At 28.3% G+C, this 10729-nt stretch overlaps 1 protein-coding gene across 1 annotated transcript; it reads left to right on the forward strand.

Moving 5' to 3' along the window:
• The first annotated feature begins 7143 nt into the window (after positions 1-7143).
• On the forward strand, positions 7144-10475 carry LOC133035927 (uncharacterized). The gene is made up of 6 exons (XM_061112370.1): positions 7144-8845; positions 8938-9075; positions 9161-9367; positions 9841-9909; positions 9990-10150; positions 10208-10475. The coding sequence occupies exons 1-6, from the start codon at positions 7952-7954 to the stop codon at positions 10473-10475; spliced, it is 1737 nt and encodes a 578-aa protein (XP_060968353.1). The 5' UTR covers positions 7144-7951.
• Positions 10476-10729: the final 254 nt, after the last annotated feature.

Consider the following 10729-nt stretch of genomic DNA (forward strand, 5'->3'; position numbering starts at 1 on the left):
TAACCCACAAAAATAACAATCTTCCCTAGCATAGCAGAGCGAGAAGATCAACCCTCCAAGTGATACGTTGATAATATGCTCATCTGGCAACTAACCTAAAAGATGACGCACATCCCTAGAAAAGTGAAAGAAGACCATTTCTCTAAGGATGGACCACGTTTCAAGAGATAGTCGTTTTCCTAAGATAATAAATAGACCCTCACTGGGACTGAGGGGGGATCGATCGAATAATATACGAATATTCACTCTCTTTCTGGAGTTTTATGACTAGACCTATCATTTCTCTACGATCTGACGTATTCTTTCTCATTCTGGTGAGCAAAGTTTGACAGTCGATCATCACATAACCATTAATTAACACGGGAAGTATTTATTTATATTTCTTAATTTCTTTTTTACTTTGTACTATAAGTTTATTGACTTGACCGTCGGAGTGCCTTCGGTCGCCACCACCTTGGTGTCCCAAGGTTTCACAGTTATCCTTTGTCTTTGTTCCGCACGCTGTCGATGCCCTTAAATGTTCATTTCGATCATTGTAGATTTTAGCATTTACAGTATGTATACATAATTTAATAGTGGTATATATAATTTTGTTAGTATGATATATATATTTTTTAAGTATTAATTTAATATTATAATTTTTTGTGGTATATAATTTTATTACTACAGTATATTAATTTTTAATAATACGATATATCAAATATTATTGTATATATTTAATAATCTAATATATTTATTCATTTTTGTTACAATATAATAATATGCAATAATAAAAAAATTATATAACTTAATTTAATTAATATATATATTTTTTAAAAAAATAATGTGTAGTAAATATATTTTTATAATTTGTATTAGCTAATTTATCATATTTGGACATTTTTTTAATTTTTTTTTTAAATGAGACATTTATTAACTTAATTTTCAAATTTAGGATCATTTTGTATCTCAGCCTAAAATTATAAGATAATTTGCGGCTACATAAATTTCATATTTAAAAAATAATTTAAAATAATTTTTATAATATTTAAATAATGAAAATTACTTTCACAAATAATAACATATTACATGTACATACATTAACAATTCTAATAAAAGGGATGTTTAAAGGATATTGACACAAAAGAAAAATGCAAGGGTTAAATGTATACAAATTCAAACATAAAAGAGTGTGATCACAAATATATTTAATATAGGGAAATTTTTATAAATATGAAAATTGAGGGTATTGTTTACTTTTTTATAGTATAAATAAATAACACTATAGGTTTATGGGTCTTTTTTTATTTTTTTTTACATTTATATGGATTTTTTTATGCCATATTTTTGTAAAAAAAAAAAAAAGTGAAAATCCCATATTTGTAAAACAACAATAAGTTTTGCCGAAAATTCGCCGGCACCGAAAAAGTCACTGGCATCGAAAAAGTCACCGGAAAGTTAGTGTCGCCGAAAAAGTCGCCGAAAAAGCCATCATCGCCAGACTAGTCGCTGAAAAGTCACCGTCATCGGAAAAGTCACTGGAAAAATCACCAGAAGTAAATGTCTCAGATATAAATATAACCGTTTTTATGAATAAAAACTAATAACTCAAACTGATTATAATTGAAATATAACCGGTTTTGTAACATAATAAATAAAAATAAACAACATAACATAACTCAAACCTGTTATAATTAAAAAATAGAATCAGTTCTATAACAATGTTATAATGAATAAAAATCAATAACACAAAATAACTCAAAATCAGTCATAACTAAAATAGAACCGGTTATATAACATAATCAATACAAACAAGTAGCACACAATAATTCAAGCTGATTACAATTAAAAAAATAAATGAGCAATCAGTTCCTGAAACACTGAAACATAAATTAATAACAAAACCAGTTCTACAATAAAAAAATCTCATAACACATAATATCTCATAAAACCGATTATAATATTTAAAAAAATAAAATAGAGATCAATTTCAAAAAATATTAAGACATAAATATGTAAAGAACCAATTCCATAACAAAATATATAAACATAAATAACAATAACTCAAATATAATATAAAAAACCCGGTTATATTTATCAACTAGTTAAAAATTTAAAACAAATAACTGGTTCCGTAAAACAACTAAGATAAAAACTCACACACAAAAACCAGTTAAATAAAATAGTTCAAACAAAAATATCCATTCAACATGCTCCCACCAACCAAATGATTACACTAATACCATATCTACCTCAAAAATACTCATTCATTATGTTATATATTTTAGTTATAACCGAAAAAAATTATCGTCGCCAAAAAAGTCATCGTTGCTGGAAAGGTCATTGGAGAAGTCACCAGAAGTAAATATCTCAGATATTACTTAAAATATAACTGGTTCTATGAATAAAAACTAATAACTCAAACTGGTTATAATTGAAATATAACTAGTTCTATAACATAATAAATAACAAATAACTCAAATGAGTTATAATTAAAATAAAACCAGTTCTATAACAATGTTATAATGAATAAAAACTAATAACACAAAATAACTCAAAACCGGTTATATAATATAATGAATACAAACAAACAACACACAATAATTCAAACCAATTACAATTAAAAAAATGAAGGGGAAATCAGTTCCAAAAACGCTGAAACATAAATTAGAAAAAAAAAAAAAAAAAAAAAAAAAACTAGTTCTACAATAAAAAAACCTCATAAAACCGATTATAATTTTTTTTTTAAAAAAAATAGAGATCAATTTCAAAAAATATTGAGGTATAAATATAAAAAGAACCAGCTCCATAAGAAGATAAATAAACACAAATAATAACACACAATAACTCAAATATAATATAAAGAAACTGGTTATATTTATCAACTAGTTAAAAATTTAAGACAAAAAAACTGGTTCCGTAAAGCAACTAAGATAAAAATTTACACACAAAAACCAGTTAAATAAAATAGCTCAAACAAAAACATCCATTCAACATGCTCCAACCCACCAAATCATTACACTCATATCATATCTACTTCAAAAATACTCATTCATTATGTTGTATAACCATTCTATTTTTGTTATAACCGGTTTGAGTTATTTCGTGTTATTTGTTTTTATTCATTATAATATTGTTATAGAACTGGTTCTAATTTAATTATAATTAGTTTGAGTTATTTTGTTTTATTTATTTTCATTCATTATGTTACAGAACCGGTTATATTTCAATTACAATCGGTTTGACTTATTTTGTGTTATTTATTTTCATTCATTATATTATAGAACCGGTTCTATTTTTATTTATATTTGAGACACCTACTTATTGTGACTTTTTCAGTGACTTTTTTCGGTGACGATGACTTTTTCAGTGACTTTTTCAGTAACAGTAACTTTTTTGGTGACTTTTTCGGTGGCACTAACTATTTCGGTGACTTTTTCAGTACCCGTGACTTTTTCGGTGACTTCTCCGGCACCAGTGACTTTTTCAGCGACTTTTCGGTATCGGCAATTTTTCTGGCTAAACTTATTATTATTTACAAATATGAGATTTCTATCTTTTTTTTTACAAAAATATGGCATAAAAAAAGCCCATATAAATTTAAAAAAATAAAAAAAAAATTTATAACCCCTTAGCATTATTTATTTATGCCATAAAAAAGTAAACTCTTATAATTTTTTTATATATAGTGTAATATCTACTTTAATATATGATACTAAAAAAATTATTCAATTCGATTTAAATTGTCAATGAAATTTCTAAAACAGTAACAAAATCAAAAGAATAATAACAATTGGAATTTACCAAAGTATTGATTGCTACTAAATTCTTTTGGTCCCAATTATTTTAAAGTTTGAAAACAAGTAATTTTATACAAAATACCTAAAGTCGTACTTTTCTTACTAACTTTTTATTACTTTTTTACAATTTTTTAAAATTACAATTTTACGAAACTCTTAAAGCAACATGTAAAAGCAACAAGACGAAAGTAATATAGTATAATGTAGTTGTAAAAATAATGTAAAACAACTATGTCAGTATTTTGTAAAAAAAAAGTTTAATCTATAAAAATATTGACTTTTGTAAAATTTTGGGATAAATTAAAAAATATATCTTTTATTTATCAATTAATCAAATTTATTTCTAATTTATATTTAATTGAAACATACCTCTTTTTATACGTGCTGTACCCAAAATATTCTGACATAAAGAAGTCACATGGAGGGTATCTTAAAGTGGCAGAGGCAAAATTAGTACAATATTAAAAAGTAGAATTTACGTGGTATATGGTTTTTTTTAAACCTTTTATGATAAATATGGCATATTTAACTATGGACCCATTTATATGGCTTTTTAAAACTTTGGCAACAGTTTATGGGATTTCAAAGCCCATACGGCTGGAACAATTTTGCCAAAAGCTCATATTGTGTGTATTGTATTCTATTTAGGTTATTTTAGTAATTTTAGGTGTTTAAATTTTGGTTCAGTTTTTTTGGAAGATAACCGTTTATTTGTAGAGGGATTTTTGCATGTATTCATGTTGATTTGATGGTTGCTTCCCCAATTTAACTTACTTTTTCAGTTTTCAAGTAATCCCTATAAATACTAAACCGCCTATTATATTAACTATCTCCCTCTCATTTCCCTCTCTCCTCTGTTCTTCTTCGTTTTCTTCTCTGCTTCTGCATTTTTTTTTTTTTTTGCTTTTTGGCTAGCAATTTTGGGACGAGGGGGACGACATTGCGCCTTATACAACTTGGAATTTGCATTGATCAGTTTATCTTTAAGGTATTGATTTTTTTCTTTCCATTTTATAATTTTACAGATTTTAGGGTTTTTTTTTCATTTTGATTTAAGTGTTTATTGAAGTTTTTTTGGTTGTTCATGGAGCTTCTTTTTTCTTTTTTTATTTTGCTCTTTGCTGATTACCATTTTAGTTTTTTTTAGTTTTTAGTTGATCTTCTTTTTTAAAAATGATAACACCGAAGTGAACAGTGTTTGTTGTTGTGTATTTTTTGAAATTTTGATTTCAAAATTTTGTTGGTTTCTTTTTCGATTTAAGCCGACATTATGGGTTATTTTGAAAATGGGTTTCTGTGTTTTGATCATTATGTGAAAAGCTATGGGTTTCTGGGTTTCGGTTTAACTGTCCTGTCATTTAAATCAACAAGAGATCCATGAGCCTGTCCAGTGACTTTGATCCTTTGGTAACCAGAGGGAACCTTCAAATCTTTAACAAGCACTGCTTATAAAAGCAAGTTAGAACCGAAACATGTTTATCAAACTCTGGTTATGAGTGTAGTGTATGAGTATAGTGTAATTTAGTGTTATACTAATTTACATTATTAAGAATAATATTGCATTAATGTTGTGGTATCTATTCTCTTTCCTTAGACATCTTTAAAATTTGCCTTTTATTTGGTGAAATGATTGATGTTTTAATATTTGGTCAACATTATGAAGATAATGTTCTAAGCAATAGGGAAAGAAAATGGCATTAGTTAAAATTGTCTTGCTTAATGAATCTTTCTTCAAAGAATAATAATCATTCTTCAAAAACAGTTTCTCGAGATTAATTTGTGTTATTTGTGCGTTCTGTGATTTTAAAAATTGTCATTGGAAAACCTGTTTCTATATAAAGATCACAGTTTCTAATCAGGTGTTGTTTGGGCTTATCCTATACCTAATTTGGAATCAATTAAAAACCAGTTTCTAAGATTACAGTTTCTATATTAGTTAGAATTGATGCAGGTGTTGTTTGGGATCCTCAGATTTTTGGTTTGTGAGGTGTTTTAATGTTCAGGTTGCAAAGTAATGCACATATTGAAAATTTGTTTTTTCAACTTTATCATACCTTTTTGGAAACCTATTTGATCATACCTATTTTGGAAACATGTCAAAAACTAGTTTCTACAGATTGATTTGTGTTATTTGTGCGCTCTGTGATTTTTGGTGTGTGGGTGGTTTTAAGGTTAAGGTTGAGGTGTGTTACTGTTAGTTTGTATGAAACTGGTTTTCATGTTAATTATCATGATTGTTTTTGTTGTTTTGTGTCTAATGTTTATTTTGTGGTTTGTTTTTATCAGATGGAGAGTGAATCAGATGCTAAAGTCCCATCCATTGTTCAAAAGGTTGAGCCTTCTACGAAGGCTAAAGGGCGACCCAAAAAAGATTCACGCAAAGCTAAAGTATGTTTTATGTTTTGTATTGAAACTAGTTTTTATTAATTGTATATGTTTTCTTTTTGGGTTATTACTAAACTGGTTTTAATTTTTTTTTTTTTATGACACTGATGTTATGTTGTTTTATTTAAGGGTGATCTTGTTGTGGAACCTTTGAAAGCTCCAGGATTAAGAAGATCTCCACGGAAAAATAAAGTAAGTATTAAATTTAACTGAATCCGGTTTCGAATTTATTTTATGTTTCATTGTGGTTTGGTATTTTTATTGTGTTTAAATTTTCCAAGTATTTGTTCCTCGAAAATTGTTTTTCATCCTTTATATGTTTGTTTTTGGATTTTAATATGTTATGTAAAACTGGTTTTTTTTTTGTTTGTTTGTGTTTTTTTTATTTGTTCTGTTTTGTTTATGTTTATTTTGTTTATTTTTTCAGGATGATAATCAAGAGGCTAAAGCCGATGTTGTTGATCATGTTTCTCAGAAACACCGTTCTAAAAAAGTTAGTAAGAAGGATACTAATGTCCTTCCAGCAGCGAGTGATGATGATTTTCAAACTGAGAAAGTTGTGGCAAAACCTGTTTCAAGTAAAAAAAGAAAAGTTGTTAGTGATGACGCTAGTGCGTCAAAGAAAAGAAAATCTAATAGGGGTGGGCATCCGATCCAATCCAACCTTTTTTTCCTCACCCGATCCAATCCAATTAGTAATTGGATTTGAAAAATCATCATCCGATCCAATCCAATTAGACCTCAAAATCCAATCCAATCCAATCCAATCCAATTACTAATTGGATTGGATCGGTTTTTTTAATTGAATATCCAATTACACACCTAAATTTCAATATTAACTTAAAAATATGAAGAAAAATACATAAAAACTAAGTATCACTTTTTATTTAAGTTTAATACTTCATAAACATACTATTCTTACAAGTGTATTGTAGCTAAAAGTTTTAAATAATTAAAACAACAACATTTCTAAGTAATAAAATAGAATAATGTTATGAAAATAAATATACTAAACAATCAAGTGTTACAAATTCAACATACAAAAAAAAATCTAATAAAAATATAATAAATATTTATTATATTTTTCAATATTTTTTATTATATAAATAATTTTTTTAATATATATAAATGTAATTGGATTGGATCGGTTTTTAATTGGATTTTGAGATTGACATCCAATAACCGATCCAATCCAATTAGAATCCAACTTTTAGCATCCAATCCAATCCAATTGTAATTGGATATCCAATTTTTTGTAATTGGATTGGATTGGATCGATTCGGTTCAATTGGATTGGATTGGATGATGCCCACCCCTAGATGTGGTGGACCATTCTAATTTGGTATGTCTTCTTTTTTTATATATATATTTTTTGGTTGTTTTGTTTAATTTAATAGTTTTGTTTTTTTTTTTTAATTTTCATTTAACTGTATTGTGTTTTATGTTTTTTTAGGATAAAATTTGTGAACCTAGTGTTGTTGATGATCCGAAGCTTGTTAATGTTGCCAAGAAAGTCAAGAAGAAACCGGTTTCCAAATCGCTTGGCAAGAAGAAGGGCGAGGCTCCTTCTGTTGACGGTCCTTTGGTAATTTTTATTTTTTTAAGAAACCGGTTTTTCAATTTGTTATTTTGCATGTTTCAGGTTTTCTATTTACAGTTTTATTTTGAATCTATTTTTTATAATATATATGTTTTTATTTTCAGTTTTTAGTTTTTATCTTTGTGGTGGGTAACCAGTTTTTGATTTTTTTTTTTTTTTCTTTGTGTATTTTTAATTTCGATTGTTTATGTTGTTTTTTCTCTCACAGGAATATTATTTTAAAATTGATGATAAGAAGAGGTTTGCTGGGAAACCTCAACTCTACAATCCTTATAATGTCATTGATGATAACAATGAGAACCTGTCAGATGATCAGAAGGAGTTGTTTCGCAAGTTTCCATTTGGGAATTTTCTTGATGTGAGCAACTTTAACTATCAGCTACAGCTGATTCATCTCGTTCTTTTGCGGCAGATTCACACCGAAAGAGCTGATGTCGAGCTTTGGTTCAAACTGGGAGACAAGGCTGTTTGTTTCGGAATTGAAGAGTTTTCCATAATAACCGGTTTGGATTGTACTAAATCCTATGATGTTGATCTCTTCAAATCAAAGAAGTTGCTTGCTTACAAGGAGGGTATTTTTTGCATGCATGGGCTTACTGAGAAGCTTACGGTGAAGGAAGTTGCTAGTGTTTTCTTCAGTGGTGCATTGAAAGATGACGAAGATTATGTGAAGATAGCCCTTTTATACTTCTTTGCTGGTTATTTGTATGGTTATCCCCAAGGGAAAAAGATTGACAACTTCATATTTGCTATGGTTAATGGGGATGATTACATTGAAGTTTTTAATCGGTTTGGATGGGGAAAATTATTGTGGGAAAAGACTTTTCATCACTTGAAGATTGCATTAAAAGATGGGAACAACACCTTTGAACAGCTTGCTAAGAAGAAGATGATTAAGAAGGGTTACAAGCTTAAAGGCTTTCCTATTGCATTTCTTATTTGGTTGTACGAGATTATCCCGTCTTTGTCTCCTCGATTTTGCAAAAGAATCAGCAACAAGATTCCTCACGTTCTGAATTGGGAGAATAGCCCTACAATGGAGTTTAGTGAGTTGATTCAGGGTGTGTTCAACAATCCGAAGGTAATTTTTTTTTTCAAATTTTATTTTTTGGTTATTGTTTGTTTTATTTTTCTTTGATTTTTTTAAATTGTTTTGTGTTTTTATATTTCCAGATTGCTGTAAAGGATTTTGTTGCTTTGAGTGGTGAAAAATCTCAAAGTCTTTTTTCTAAATTCAAGTTTCATCCTAAATATGTTCCAAAGAGGATTGGTGGCGCTGTGTCTTTTGATGAAGTAAATGATGAGGTCAAGGTATTAAAAACCAGTTTCTGTTTGCATTTCTTTTGTGTATGTTTATCATTAGTTATGTTCATGTTTTTTTATGTATACTATTCAGGTATCTCATGGAAAGTTGGACCAGATTTGTGTTGAAATTACTTCTATCAAAGAGTGCCAACAACAAATTAAGGATGGTATTTCCAGCTTGAGGATTGAGTTTTTGAGTGAGTTTGCTAAATTAGCAGAAATTATCAATGGATTGAAGAAGAAGGAGAATGATGGAAGTTCTAAGGACTCTGAATTTTTTTCATCCCCTATAAGAGAGGTAACTAGTTTCTTTGTTTAGTGTTTTTTGATTACAGGTTTGTTGTTTATGGTTTTATTATAGTTTTTTTATGATATTGTTGAAACTAGTTTCTGTATTGAATGTGTTATTATATTATTGTCCACAGTTGTTTGAAACAGGTTTCTGTTTTGGGTTTGGTTGAGATACGGTTTTTCTGTTTATTGGCACTGGTTTTTGGTCTGGGTTTAGGTCTCTGTTTTGTGTTTTTTTGTAAGAAACCAGTTTCTTTATTTATGTTGTTTTTGGTTTTTTTTATATTTTTTCATCATCTTGTTTAATTTATTTTCTGCATTGGATGTGTTATGTTATGATTTTTGACTGTTAGTGTAAACAGGTTTCTGTAGGAACTGGTTTCTGGTCTTTGTTTATGTCTGTGTTTCTGTGTTTTTTCTGTAGGAAACCAGTTTCTATATTTATGTTAAAAATATTGTTTCAATTAATTTATGGTTCAGGCATACTATCAGGATATATCGGATGATGGTGGTGGGTTACAGTTGTCCGTTCATATTGTTCAAGCTGAGGTACAAGCTTTTTCACATTTATGTTTTGCATTGTTTGAATGTTATTGTTTGTTCTAAATATTTTTTCTTCAATTTTGTAGGAGGAAAAGGACACTTTGAATTTTGAAAATATGTTTATCGATCCTGATTTTCTTAAGGGTGTGGTTGATAGCACTGTTAAGAGTGCTTTGAAGAAAGACGATGTTTCGTTTCATGATGATAGTGATAAGTTGAGTTTGGTTTTGTACGATGAATCGTATTTGTTTGCATAGAAACTGGTTTTTTTACTTGAATTAATTTTTTTTTGGTTTTATTGCAGTGACTATGGAGTGTTTGTCATCAAATTTGCTGAATTTTTCATTCGTGGAAAAATTGATGACATTCCAGCTAAGATGTCTGATTTGGTAGCAGTATATAGAGATGATCTTGTTGTGAGTTTGTTTATTCATGCTAGGAGGAAAGAAATTGGTAGTTATATAACTGGTGATGAAGTGTTGAAAAAGGGGAAGAAATCAAAGGATAATGCAAGTTTTAAGGCAAAGGTCAAAGGGAAGGATATTCCAAAGGGAAAGGGCAAAGCGAAATGATTTTAGACAATGTTCTATAGTTTTTCAAGAAACTAGTTTGATTTGATTTTTTTTTTTTTTGTATTTGGTATTTTAAGCAATGTTCTATAGTTTTTTACTGTTGTTTTTTTTAAAGACTTGTTACTTAGTTAAAGTGGTTGTATTTTTTTTTTTTTTGTAAAGACTGGATGTTTGAATGAATCAGCAACACTTTGTATTATAAATTTTTAGTTGTTGGCTAAATTTTTCGTTCTTTTTTTTTTTTATTTTTGTAA

The sequence above is a fragment of the Cannabis sativa genome, chromosome 3 (assembly GCF_029168945.1).
Source record: "Cannabis sativa cultivar Pink pepper isolate KNU-18-1 chromosome 3, ASM2916894v1, whole genome shotgun sequence".
In the NCBI taxonomy this organism is placed as follows: domain Eukaryota; kingdom Viridiplantae; phylum Streptophyta; class Magnoliopsida; order Rosales; family Cannabaceae; genus Cannabis; species Cannabis sativa.

Bases quoted from the DNA above. Each gene is read 5' to 3' on its own strand.
- LOC133035927 (XM_061112370.1), top strand. From the start codon at position 7,952: ATGTTGTTTTTTCTCTCACAGGAATATTATTTTAAAATTGATGATAAG. The intron at 9,076-9,160 runs GTATTAAAAACC...TATACTATTCAG, and splicing joins AAGTAAATGATGAGGTCAAG to GTATCTCATGGAAAGTTGGA. The intron at 9,368-9,840 runs GTAACTAGTTTC...TTTATGGTTCAG, and splicing joins TTTCATCCCCTATAAGAGAG to GCATACTATCAGGATATATC.